General features: G+C 41.2%; 1 protein-coding gene across 1 annotated transcript in view; it reads right to left on the reverse strand.

The window, feature by feature from the left end:
* Positions 1-394: 394 nt before the first annotated feature.
* The window catches only part of EPDR1 (ependymin related 1), a 74,845-nt gene continuing 60,502 nt past the window's right edge, over positions 395-14,737 (reverse strand). The window contains exons 2-3 of the mRNA XM_044295136.1: positions 10,292-10,500; positions 395-1,208 (exon numbers count right to left, since the gene is read on the reverse strand). Coding sequence (XP_044151071.1) covers positions 1,018-1,208; positions 10,292-10,500 — 400 coding nt within the window. The 3' untranslated portion in view covers positions 395-1,017. The remainder of the gene's footprint in view (positions 1,209-10,291; positions 10,501-14,737) is intronic.

The raw sequence follows: 14,737 nt of genomic DNA on the forward strand, positions 1-14,737 counted from the left end.
CGGATCGGGTTCGGATCCCGAACCCGAACATTTTCGGGAAGTTCGGCTGAACTTCTCGAACCCGAACATCCAGGTGTCCGCTCAACTCTAGTCCGCATCCGTTCTGCAAATTAGCGAAACAGGTGCGGACCCATTCATTTTCAATGGGGCCGGAATGTGCTGTCTGCATACGCATTTCCGGATCCGTACTTCCGTTCCGCAAAAATATAGAACAGGTCCTATTCTTGTCTGCAATTGCGGACAAGAAAAGGCATTTTCTATGAGAGTGCCGGAGATGTGCGGTCCGCAAAATGCGGAACGCACATTGCCGTTGTCCGTGTTTTGCGGATCTGCAAAACACATACGGACGTGTGAATGGACCCGTAGTACTTCAAATTTGTAGCATGCATCATGTATCATACCATGGGGTGCAATGCCATTTGTGTAGCACACTGTTCTAAAAAACAGGACTCCGTAAAATTGTCTTGAATTATGCAAGTTTGTTTCATTGTTCACAACAGTAAATTGTTCTAGGTTGCAATTGACAAAGAGGTCATGCACCTGTATGCTCTGACCCTGTTTGGAGGTATATGGTGCAGCCATTCATAGACTATGAGGCACCATATTCTAAAATTAATGCTTCTACGGGAGATCTCCTCATAATACAGCATATGGTAGAGCAAATTTACTCATGGATTCTACAGTAATCATTAGATAAGAACCTTCTTGTATTGGCCTTTAGAATGCTGTCTCATGGGTACCAAACAAACCAGCAATATATGTCTACTATATATGAGTCATAAGGTTAGGACTGTAGGTTTTAATCAATTATTATATGAGAAACCCTATGGCAAGCATTTTTTCACATGAAAAAAAATCATCACCCTGGCTGCAGATATTATGATGGTTATGCCTCTTTACCAACTATAGTTACAGCTTCATCTGCTGCATGAATTATTTTCGTCATTGCTTCCTAGATATTCACATTGTCTTCTAAAGCATACTATATAAGTAAAACATAGAAATCGATGGAATAAATCAGCACCCTTCTCCCATTAACTCTTCTAGTGCTGCCATGCAGCTGCCTGGAGGATTGAATACCGATGGATCTTTTATGCCTAGCTGTAAGTCAAAGAAGCGTGTGGAAGTAGTCATGCTGTCATTCTTTGTGTAGGTTTCTTGCACTGGATAGCAATCCTTGTCCGTATAAGCGCCGACCCAAGTTTCATCTGTTCAAAGCGAAACAAAAAATTAGGAAATTTGTGAAATATTTGAATACAATATATATGTACATTGATAATACAAACTGAAAAAAAAAATTGACTAAATTGAGGCCTAGGAGCATATTGTAATACCAGTGTTCAATTTTGAGAGCTAAAATAGTGGAAAACGTGGGAAAAACATAACAATTACATGCAGATTTTACACGTTTGCATCCAATGCTGTAAGGAAACCATGCTAACCATGAAGTAACCAAACCATGATTTGATCTGTGGACTATGCTCTATTCACAAAGTTAATTAAAAGGGTTTTCCAGTGGCAGGAATTTTTTGACAACCTTAAAATGCTCACAGTTAAAATACCTCACCGTTCCAACACCAATGGTGTTCATGTACTCTGCTGGAACTATGTGTACACAGGAACATGGTGGCATATATATTGACAACACAACTTCAGGTGGAAATAACAATAGTCAGGTTATAAATCACTTTGGGCCTGTTTCACACTTGCGGTAAAGAGATCCAGCAGACTGTTCTGGCAGGGAATAACCTGCCAAATCTCTCTGCATTCCGGCATTGCCAGAAGCAACCACATCTCCGTCTGGCAAATAATGGGGACCTGCAGAGACAACACTGCAAATATGCAGATAATCAGATGGACAAATAACCACTGTGTGCATCAGTTTTCATACGTCTGCTTCTTGGCCTGTTTGCCGGGTCGCGGTCTGATCTCCGCTGGTCCCCATTATAGTGAATGGGGCCGGTGCGTGTCAGTTAACATGCAGCAGTGTCGGATCCAGATATCTCCAGCAAGAAGCACAGAATTTTAACTGTAAGCTTATGAAAATTATTTTTTCTTCTTAAAGGCTATGTACACCTTTGGAGTTATTTTTTTATGATTGCATTTAACTTATTTTTTGCTAAAAATCATATTTTCAATTGGCCTTTATTAAAAATATTGAGCTGTTCATTCACAAAGGGTTAACTGTTTTTCTAACTGAGTGACTGGTACTCTCACTTTCACTTTGAGCTGGTCATCTAATTACCCTTATTTCTAAACTACTGAGAGGTCATAAACAATTATTTAAGCCACATTCTTATCAGTAAGATATGATGTGAGAGAGCAGAGATAAGAAGTAAGTCTTCTCAGATGACAGAAAGGACAAATAATCCACAGGCAGCTGATAGAGAATGGTAGCTCTGTACAGAAAAAAGGATTCCATATTGTTAATAAAGACCAATTGAAAAAAATGTTTTTTAGACTAAAATAAGTATAATGCAATAATGAAAAAAAAATTGCCCCCAAATGTGTACATAGTCTTTAACCTGTTGATGACACATGATGTACCGGTACGTCATGATGCCCTGGTACTTAAAGACACATGACGTACCGGTACGTCATATGTATTTACAATCACCGCCGCGTGGCACACGGTGATCGGAACAGAGTGCCTGCTGAAATCATTCAGTCCCATGTAAATAAAATCACTCCCTCCCACAGCCGTGTGGAGAATAATCTGTCTTTAGTCATTCAAAATTCATGAACCATAATGATTACTTTTTTATTTTTCATTTATTAATTTACTTTCATTATTTAAAATGTATGGTATTATTTATTAACAAATGAAAATGTAAATCATAAAGATAACTTATGGCTTGTCATAGAGCAAGACAGGTGGTGTGGATGAAAACAGTTGTCTTCAATGTTATTTATTCTATTCATGGCCCATTTCATTTTGGGGTAAAATTGTAGGTTTCCACTAGGGGTGAGCGAATCGACTTAGGATGAAACATCCAAAGTCGATTCACATAAAACTTTGTTTCAATACTGTACGGAGCGAGTGCTTCGTACAGTATTAGATTGTATTGGCTCCGATAAGCCGAAGTTATTGCTTCGCGAAGTGTCGCAAGACTTCGCGCAATAACTTAATAAATTAATTTTTACTGTAAAAAAACATTTCCTGAACTCGGGTTAGGTTCCAAGGTACCACTTGAAACTGAACCCGAGATCGGGGAAATAGTTTTTTACAGTATAAATCAATTTCTGAAGTTCTGAGACTTCGCAAAGTAATAACTTTAGCTCATCGGAGCCAATACATACTGATACTGTACGGAGCGCTCTTCAGATGTTTCATCCAAAGTCGATTCGCTCATCCCTAGTTCCCACACATTCAACATGGTCAATAGATCAGACATTTCACAGCTGTTTTGTGTGCAAATCTACCAAGGGAAAGGTTCTCCATGTAGACTTTAAAATAAAGCCTGAAACCTTAAAAAAAAGTATTTTCACAATATGAATTGGAGTTCTATCTCACAGCAGCATGTGAACCTATTCATAGCACAGGTTTGAAGACTGCCCATGGGAACCATATTGTCTACCTTTTAGTATACTGAACAAGCTTCCACTATATCCAACACTAGTGTTTAGGTATGCTCTTGGGAACATTGGCATTGGAAGTAAATGAACAGGCAGTGTTGATCCTAGCAACAGGAAAATCACTAAGATAAACTAAGGAAGTTCTCTTTCTCAAGGTTGAGAAACAGTACAGATATCAGTTTAGTTTAAAAAAACTTGTAATATATTTTTCAGAATATCCAGGCTACATGTGTTCCTGTAGTTTAAAAATAATGCATTCCATGCTTCTGCACTTTTTGTATCTGTTAAACAAGAATACTGTAGCGAAGAGGCATAGTTCCTGCTTTATTTGGATCCTCAACCAAATTTGCAATTTAATGACTTGTGAATTATCAGCAGGTCGGTAAAACTAGGGAGTTCTAACACGTTGATGGGCCAGTACAAAAATGTTATATGTGCCATCCACACATACACCCACACACCATCTTTCTAAACGTTTTCATATTCTATACCATTTGAAACAGAATTCTGGAGGCAAAGGAACTCAGTCTGCAACTAAATTTAAACTAAATATATAGACAGACAAACTATGGTACCTCATCAAAAATTGTGATAATTCTGCCATGATTATGGCAGTAGAGACTTGGGCCAATAGAGGATCCATAGTTAATGCTGTCAGAGTGGTACCACTGAGCAGTCACATGCTGGTGGCTCAAAACATCAACATTAAAGGGGTTATCCCATGAGTAATGTAAAAAAAAAAAAAATGGAAATCCAGTACAATATAGTCTGTTTCTTTTTTTTTTTTTTTTTTTTTTGTGATACAAAAAATAAATATCCATATAACCTTAGTAGTATTATAAATCCTAAAGTCCGTACATTTCTGATTTATAAGCATAATTAGTACCAATTACATACAAATAACCATACTTATAGAGATGAAACAAATCAAATGGAGATCTCGCTTGCTAAGAGGGGAGCGGGACTCGCAGCCACACAAAGCATCTAACTTAACATGTCAATATCCAAAAAAGGGCAGAGGTCGGGGACCCACGGTCCGGGCGGCCATCGGAGAGCGAGCACGCGCTCCACGCGTCCTTTCCCGAATATGGGTACAGAAAACGGCAGGATTAACAATCTTAGATCCATTCACCTGGTGCTCACATTAACCATACATAGCGGGCTTATAGCGATCTTTAATCGCAGACATTTCTTAAAGCAACCTGGGGGGGTCCAGCAGTCTTCTATCACAGTGGAGAGAAAAAAAAAAAAAAAAGAAACAGAAAACCACAGCATATTTTACTGCCTCATCCCCATATAGTTAAGATTGAAAATTCGTGCCCAACTCAACCATACCTCGCATACAGTCACACCAGTATCTCAGGTGCGAGGGGACTCAAATCAAGTATCGCTCAACACTCACCGGCGTTTATAAGAAATGTGGGCAGAAACACCACCAAAAGCTGGCTCTGTCCCCTAATTGCACCCATACAACATGTATCGTATCGCTACCTACAGTCCAACCACATATCGAAAAGAAAGAGCCGCATTTCGGGGCGCACCCGGTCACCAGGCCGCCCAGAGTCCCAAGCGCCAGGTCCCCGCCCGTAAGCGCAGAGTGCCCTGCTTTAGCAAAAACTTTAGCCATTATTCAGTGCCTGAGAGTCCCGCCGTCCTCCAGCGTTCCTAGAGATACTCCAATATTCAGATGCGACTTCACATCCTTTCCCAATTGCAGTACATAAGGAAAAACCGGACTAATAAGATCGTCCCCAACCCGCCCCCCCCCCATGCCCCCCCCCCCCCCCCCACCTTGCAGGAGAAGAAAAAAAAAAAAAAAAAAAAGAGAACAATTCCAAATTAATTAATTACCCATGTCCCAATCTTCCCAATAGCTACCCACCATCGGGCAGTCCCAAAACAGATGTAGATGGTCTGCCTCGGAGTCGCCACAACGTGGGCAGTCAGAGGAGACTCTGAGTCCTCTCCTATATAACCACATAGGTGTCACATATATTTTGTGCAAAATATTAAATTGTACAACTGTGTGATTAAAATTCTGTGAAACAAATTTTAAGCTTTCCCCTATGTTCTCCCAATCTGGGGGACCCACCTCTGAGAGTGTCAATGACCAGGATTTCTGTCCTGGAGAAAGAAGACCCCCAAAAAAAATTTTCATTAAGTGTCTATAGCAATGTGATATTTTAATTTTCGTGACAGTTTTCTTAATAATTAAATCATGTAAAAATTCAGGACTATCTATAAACAGAAGGTGACTATTCAAAGTGCTAGAGAGTGCTGACCTCAATTGAAAATATGCATACCAAGCCACCTCACCCAAATTTACCCTTTGCCCTAACTCCATCGGGGGCAGAATTTGTCCGCCACTAACCACCTGATGTAGGTACTGAACATTCTTAGTCCTCCAGTACTGGCAACAATTCAAATCCCTTAAATTCAAAAGCTTTGAGTTATGCCACAATGGAGTACAAATAAGTGATGCCTTGATTCCACACCAACTCCTAATAGCCAGCCAGGTCTTTATAGCCATTCTGCAAAAAGGTGTATACTCAGTCTGTATATTTAGTAAATAGTCGGACTCCAATACAGTAAAGAAGTCCGTAAAACCTGAGTCTTTCACTACCCTGTTGCAGAAATGGCTATTTTCCCAGTCGTTAAAAAAGCAAAGTTGAGAGGCCATAAAGTAACCCCTAAAGTAGGGGAGATTAAGGCCTCCCTGATTATAAGGCATGGAGAAATAGAGTGTCTTCAATCTCACGCGCTTCCTCCCTCATAATAGATCATTAAGCATCCGCTCTATCAATCTAAAATACTTGTCTGCGATCCATACAGGCGAGTTGCGCAGGACATAGAGGACCTGGGGCAGTACTACCATTTTTATTAAAGAGATTCTATCCGCTCTTGCCTGTACAATTTTTTGCCATATCTTAATTTTGGCCCTCAGTTTTATCAACAGGGGAATCAAGTTGAGTTGTAAATATTCCTGAGGTTTGGCAGAAACTGAAATCCCCAGGTACTTTATTGAATCAGAGACTGTTAATTGGTTATCCCAGTCACCTCGCAACTCGTCTATAGGAAGGAGAACCGTCTTCTCCCAATTGATTTCCAGACCAGACGGCGCAGAGAAAGAGCCAACCAGATCCATTATACGAGGGAGAGTGGTTTCTGTTTGATGAACAAAAACCAAGATATCATCTGCGTAGAGAGATACACGGTCATGCTTCCCCATTATGCCGAAACCGGCCACTTGCGGATCCTGCCTTATACTGGCTGCTAAGGGTTCAATATAAATATTGAACAAGAGAGGGGAGAGAAGGCAACCTTGGCGGGTACCTCTTCCTAGGGTAAAGCTCTCAGTGATCGTATCATTAATCCTAATCCTAGCAACTGGGGAGCTATATAATAGCTGAACCATTGCCATGAATCTAGGGCCAAAGCCCATTTTTTTCATTACCTCCCAGAGAAAGGTCCACTCCACCCTGTCGAATGCTTTGGTGGCATCCAGCGACAGGATGGAGCGGGTACCACATCCCGGGGACTGAATATTCATAAATAGTCTATGCAGGTTATGATGGGTACCCCTTTTTGGCATAAAGCCATTTTGGTCTGGGTGGATAATAGAGGATATCACCCGTGAAAGCCTCCTAGCCAAGACTTTTGATAATAACTTAGCGTCTGTATTTAATAACGAAATTGGCCTATAAGAACTCATTTCTATCGGGTCTTTATCCTTTTTAGGAATTAGAACAATAAGAGCCTCCATCATAGAGCATGGTAGGCTCCCTCCCTGTATTGCCTGGGAGAAAACCTCTAGCAGCTGAGGAAGAATCACATCACTATACTTACGATAGACCTCATATGGAAGGCCATCCGTCCCTGGCGACGAATTCCCAGAGACCGATCCCAAAGCCTCCTGGAGCTCCGAAAGAGATAGCTCCTCTTCCAGATATTCTATTTGAGCTTCATTTAAAGTTGAAAGTGGAATTCCCTCCAGGAACCGCGTCGCTAGTTCGGGTGACAAGCCAAAAGAGGAACTATATATCTGAGTAAAGTATTGTAAAAAGGTGTCCCTAATTCCTTCTGGGTCCGTTATAATTTCCCCCGCTATGTTGCGAATAGAGATAATAGATTGATTTTTCTTGTCTTGTTGTGTGATTATCCTAGCTAGCAGCCTACCAGGACGTCCAGACTCCGAGAAATATTTTAAGCCCTTAAAAAATACTCTATGATTTGCTTTCTCTATTATATATTTTTCCAAGGAGCAGCTGGCCTTCTGCATCTCTTCCCTGTTATACTCAGTAGGTTGACTGGTAAATCGCTCAGTTGTATCTGCAGCAGCCTTGGCCAGTTCCTCCTCTTTTTTTTAAAATGTTCTCTTTGCTGCAACAATCTCGCTTATAAAGACCCCCTCAGATATGCTTTCAGGGCATCCCATACTACATTGATGTTCGCAGAGGGAAGGTTAACCTCCCAAAAGGAGGACATCAGAGATTTAATGGACTGAAGATTATCCATAATAGTAAGCCAGTATGGATTCAGCCTAAATCCTAACCCCCGGTTATCCTTATTCCTCCCCGTGCAGACCTCAACCAGTACGGGTGAGTGGTCCGAAACTGTTCTTACCCCATATCGTATCTTCCGGATATTACTCAGATTGCTCTCATTAGTAAATGCTAAGTCGATCCTGGACATTGCTCTACCACCCCTGCTAACACAAGAGTATACTCTCTTTCCCCCACCAAGATGTTCCCATATATCCACCAGTCCCACCTCCGAGCAGAACTGTGGCAACGGTAAATTACATGCATTCCTCACCCGTTCTGCATCTAGTGTGAATCTATCTTTATTGGGGTCCATGACCGCATTAAAATCCCCCATCAGAACTAGCCGGCATTCTGATCTCCCTTCAGAGAAACGTGTTAGCTGGATCAGTGGGTACATTGAGAAGGGCGGGGGTATATAAAAAAAGCAAGAATATAGCTACAACCATACAGCTTACCATACAGAAAGATAAACCTGCCTTGGTCATCTATATAAGATTCTATAAGGGTGAAATCCACAGAGTTATGAATCAGAACTGAGACGCCCCTAGAGGAACTACTAAAAGTGGAGTGATAGGATTGAGAATACCATCCCGTTGTCAAGCGGAACACGGTTTCTTTAGTAAGATGAGTTTCTACCATGCAAATAATTGCTGGAAGGTATCGCTTTAATGCATCCATATTAGCTTGTCTCTTAACCCTTTCCCCAAGCCCTCTAATATTCCAAGTTACAATTCTAGTAGACATCCTTCACTACAGCAGAGAAAAAAAGAAAGAAAAAAAAAAAAAACACACAAACAAAAAAAAAAACATACCTGCAAGGTGGGTTGCCCCCCCCCCCTCTCCCCTCTCCCCTCTCCATTGGTCCGCCCGATCTAATCAGCAAACCTCTAACCTCCGGCCGTTCTCCCTTGCCCTAACCCCACCTCCCCTCCATGATAATATTACACAATTTCATATGCCCATTTGCTCCATCCAGTCTAGCGCTTGTTGTGGTTTTTCAAAAAATTGGGAAGTCCCGTTGTAAATCACTCTTAATTTTGCTGGATATTGTAAAGAATATTTGATGTCTTTAGACGCCAAGCGTTTCTTTATCTCTATAAAGTTTCTTCTTTTTTCCTGAGTCTGCCGAGCAAAGTCTGGGAAAAAAAGCAGTTTGGTGCCCTGATATTCAATAGGTGTACATTCTCTTGCTCTTCTCAATATCATGTCTCTATCGGCAGATAATAATAATTTCATTAAGATTGCTCGCGGCGACCTCCCTGGGATAGGTTTCCCTCCTGGTATTCGGTGGGCTCTTTCTATTTGAAACGTAGAGGAAAAACAGTCACTACCAAGATTGTTCAAAACTACGTCTTTAAGTTGTTCCTCTAGCTGTCGGCCTTCAGCTCCTTCTGGAAAACCAATTATACGAACATTATTTCGCCTTGCCCTATTTTCTAGATCCTCCAGCTTATTTTGTAGTGATTGATTTTCTGAAGCTAACAGGGCGGTTTTGGATTTTAAAATATCTATGTCAGTTTGCAAAGAGTCCACTATTTTTTCCACATTCTGGACTCGGTCCCGGATATTTACTAGATCTTCTCTTATTAAGGAAATATCGCTCTGCACCGAACCCAGCTGAATAGACATCCCTTGCACTAATGTGCCGTTATTTTCCACGGCACCCAAGATTTTGTTCAAAACTAAAGGGTCATATTCAGTTCGCATTTGTGCAGCTTGCGCAATATAGTCTGTTTCTAACAAACTTAGAACCAGCTCTGTACCTCAAATAGAACCAGAGATCTCCCTACTCTTTGCTCCAAAATTGCTCTGCTATCAGCTTAGGGAGCATGCAGATTCAGGAAGTGTGTCCTTTCTACTGCTGCTGGTGGCAGTTGTTGGATGTAACTGAAGATGTGCTTCCCTCTTAGTGAGCAGGACAAAGACATTAGAAAAAGCAAACAGCAGGTGGCGCTATACAGATGGATTTCAGTGAGTAACTCAGTAGCTTTACAAAATTTTTAATTACATGCAATTACATAAGTATAGGTGCTGGTTTGAAAAATGCTGAATATTGGATATACTGGATATACTCTTCCTCTCTAGAATTGCTATATCTAAAATTTGTACGGTATGTAATTAGAGTGTTTACTGCATTCTTGAATTAGTAACACAGTTTTAAAAAAACTTACACTTCCTGGCAGGCTTTCTGTCAGACCACTCCTGGACCAATATCTGATCACCAGGTCCTCCAATGTAGTATTGATCTTCATATGTTGAATTGTCTGGTATATCATATGGATCCCATGGTTCAGTCAGAGAATTTTTCACGCATATTTTTGTAACTTGCTCAATTTGGAACATCACTGCATCTTTATATAGATAGATGTATTCAAAAAACCTAAGTTGAAAAACAAAGTACATTGCTGAATTGGTTTAATATTGAATATCAGCCTATGGTTAAAATAAAGCATAGGATCAAATAGGGCTAGTTGCACAGATTTTATTTAACCTGAAGTTCCATTTGTTCAAACGCACACCAGATCATTTATTTCCTAGTGCCACGTGAAGAATTCTGCCATGCACAGAAAGCCAGAGAAGGTTGTAACACAGATCCAAAGTATGTAATGTACAAAAGTTCGCCATTATCCAAAATGATGTATACTTTATTGGCACCAATGCATATGCATATCATTCACTACCTATTCACCCACATGGGTAAAAAACCCTGTGTGATTCGATGTGTGTTGTATTATATGACAGCCTCTCTCATATAACAGCTATATATAGGTTACACCAATAATCATATTTTCATAATGCAAGGGTACTTATTATTATTCCTTGATTTGGATTGTTCATGTCACTAGTGACAGTTTTTCATTTTATATTGTTTACTTTTTATGTTATTTTTATAGTATATTTATAATGTACAGTACAGACCAAAAGTTTGGACACACCTTTTCATTCAAAGAGTTTTCTTTATTTTCATGACCATAAAAATTGTAGATTCACACGGAAGGCATCAAAACTATGAATTAACACATGTGGAATTATATACATAACAAAAAAGTGTGAAACAACTGAAAATATGTCATATTCTAGGTTCTTCAAAGTAGCCACCTTTTGCTTTGATTACTGCTTTGCACACTCTTGGCATTCTCTTAATGAGCTTCAAGAGGTAGTCACCTGAAATGGTCTTCCAACAGTCTTGAAGGAGTTCCCAGAGATGCTTAGCACTTGTTGGCCCTTTTGACTTCACTCTGCGGTCCAGCTCACCCCAAACCATCTCGATTGGGTTCAGGTCCGGTGACTGTGGAGGCCAGGTCATCTGGCGCAGCACCCCATCACTCTCCTTCATGGTCAAATAGTCCTTACAAAGCCTGGAGGTGTGTTTGGGGTCATTGTCCTGTTGAAAAATAAATGATGGTCCAACTAAACGCAAACCGGATGGAATAGCATGCAGCTGCCAGATGCTGTGGTAGCCATGCTGGTTCAGTATGCCTTCAATTTTGAATAAATCCCCAACAGTGTCACCAGAAAAGCACCCCCACACCATCACACCTCCTCCTCCATGCTTCACGGTGGGAACCAGGCATGTAGAGTCCATCCGTTCACCTTTTTATGGTTCGCACAAAGACACAGTGGTTGGAACCAAAGATCTCAAATTTGGACTCATCAGACCAAAGCACAGATTTCCACTGGTCTAATGTCCATTCCTTGTGTTCTTTAGCCCAAACAAGTCTCTTCTGCTTGTTGCCTGTCCTTAGCAGTTGTTTCCTAGCAGATATTCTACCATGAAGGCCTGATTCACACAGTCTCCTCTTAACAGTTGTTCTAGAGATGTGTCTGCTGCTAGAACTCTGTGTGGCATTGACCTGGTCTCTAATCTGAGCTGCTGTTAACCTGCGATTTCTGAGGCTGGTGACTCAGATGAACTTATCCTCCGCAGCAGAGGTGACTCTTGGTCTTCCTTTCCTGGGGCGGTCCGCATGTGAGCCAGTTTCTTTGTAGCGCTTGATGGTTTTTGTGACTGCACTTGGGGACACTTTCAAAGTTTTCCCAATTTTTTGGACTGACTGACCTTCATTTCTTAAAGTAATGATGGCCACTCATTTTTTCTTTACTTAGCTGTTTTTTTCTTGCCATAACACAGATTCTAACAGTCTATTCAGTAGGACTATCAGCTGTGCATCCACCTGACTTCTCCACAACGCAACTGATGGTCCCAACCCCATTTATAAGGCAAGAAATCCCACTTATTAAACCTGACAGGGCACACCTGTGAAGTGAAAACCATATCAGGTGACTACCTCTTGAAGCTCATCAAGAGAATGCCAAGAGTGTGCAAAGAAGTAATCAAAGCAAAAGGTGGCTACTTTGAAGAACCTAGAATATGACATATTTTCAGTTGTTTCACACTTTTTGTTATGTATATAATTCCACATGTGTTAATTCATAGTTTTGATGCCTTCAGTGTGAATCTACAATTTTCATAGTCATGAAAATAAAGAAAACTCTTTGAATGAGAAGGTGTGTCCAAACTTTTGGTCTGTAATGTATATATTACATGCATACCATAAATGTGTATGTTGATACACTCCTCCACTGTGGCATGTCTTCTTCCGATTATTGCTTTAATAACAAAAAAGTCCTGGATTGTCATATTTCTGCCCATATATAGGGATGAGCGAACTCGAACTGTATAGTTCGGGTTCGTACCGAATTTTGGGGTGTCCGTGACACGGACCCGAACCCGGACATTTTCGTAAAAGTCCGGGTTCGGGTTCGGTGTTCGTCGCTTTCTTCGCGCTTTTGTGACGCTTTCTTGGCGCTTTTTGAAAGGCTGCAAAGCAGCCAATCAACAAGCGTCATACTACTTGCCCCAAGAGGCCATCACAGCCATGCCTACTATTGGCATGGCTGTGATTGGCCAGAGCACCATGTGACCCAGCCTCTATTTAAGCTGGAGTCACATAGCGCCGCCCGTCACTCTGCTCTGATTAGCGTAGGGAGAGGTTGCGGCTGCGACAGTAGGGCGAGATTAGGCAGATTAACTCCTCCAAAGGACTTGATTAACTGATCGATCTGCAGCTGTGGATCATTGAGCTGCTGATCCTCAATTGCTCACTGTTTTTAGGCTGCCCAGACCGTTTGTCAGTCACATTTTTCTGGGGTGATCGGCGGCCATTTTGTGTCTTGTGGTGCGCCAGCACAAGCTGCGACCAAGTGCATTTAACCCTCAATGGTGTGGTTGTTTTTTGGCTAAAGCCTACATCAGGGTGAAGCTGTCACACCAAGTGCATTTAACCAGCAATAGTCTGTTTATTTTTTGGCCATATACTACATCAGGGGCAAGCTGCGCCTGTCACCAAGTGCATTTAACCCTCAATGGTGCGTTTGTTTTTTGGCTAAAGCCTACATCAGGGTGAAGCTGTCACACCAAGTGCATTTAACCAGCAATAGTCTGTTTATTTTTTGGCCATATACTACATCAGGGGCAAGCTGCGCCCGTCACCAAGTGCATTTAACCCTCAGTAGTGTGGTTGGTCAAGCTATCACACCAAGTGCATTTAACCAGCAATAGTCTGTTCATTTTTTGGCCATATACTAAATCAGGGGCAAGCTGCGCCCGTCACCAAGTGCATTTAACCAGCAATAGTCTGTTCATTTTTTGGCCATATACTACATCAGGGGCAAGCTGCGCCCGTCACCAAGTGCATTTAACCCTCAGTAGTGTGGTTGGTCAAGCTGTGACACCAAGTGCATTTAACCAGCAATAGTCTGTTCATTTTTTGGCCATATACTACATCAGGGGCAAGCTGCGCCCATCACCAAGTGCATTTAACCAGCAATAGTGTGGTTATTTTTTGGCCATATCCCAGTCTAATTCTGTCACTAAATCCATACCGGTCACCCAGCGCCTAAATACTAGGCCTCAAATTTATATCCCGCTAAATCTCTCGTTACCGCTGTCCTGTTGTGGCTGGGAAAGTTATTTAGTGTCCGTCAAAGCACATTTTTTGTTCAGGGTTGAAATACAATTCCCAATTTAGCAATTTAAAAATTTAGTGGTTTCTGCTGTATCAGAGCTATTTGAAATCTATCCCTAAAAGGGTATATAATATTCAAGGTGCACATAGGGTCATTCAGAATAACTTCACACACCCGCTACTGTGCATTTCCAAGTCTAATTCTGTCACTAAACCCATACCTGTCACCCAGCGCCTAAATACTAGGCCTCAAATTCATATCCAGCTAAATCTGTCGTTAGTGCTGTAGCTGGGCGAGTTATTTAGTGTCCGTTCAAGCACATTTCTTGTTCTGGGTTGAAATACAATTCCCAATTTAGCAATTTCATAATTTAGTGGTTTCTGCTATATCAGAGCTATTTGAAATCTATCCCTAAAAGGGTATATAATATTCAAGGTGCACATTGGGTCATTCAGAATAACTTCACACACACCCGCTACTGTGTATTTCTAAGTCTAATTCTGTCACTAAACCCATACCTGTCACCCAGCGCCTAAATACTAGGCCTCAAATTTATATCCTGCTAAATCTCTCGTTAACGCTGTCCTGTTGTGGCTGGGAAAGTTATTTAGTGTCCGTCAAAGCACATTTTTTGTTCTGGGTTGAAA

This window comes from Bufo gargarizans, chromosome 5 (genome assembly GCF_014858855.1).
Source record: "Bufo gargarizans isolate SCDJY-AF-19 chromosome 5, ASM1485885v1, whole genome shotgun sequence".
Taxonomy (NCBI): domain Eukaryota; kingdom Metazoa; phylum Chordata; class Amphibia; order Anura; family Bufonidae; genus Bufo; species Bufo gargarizans.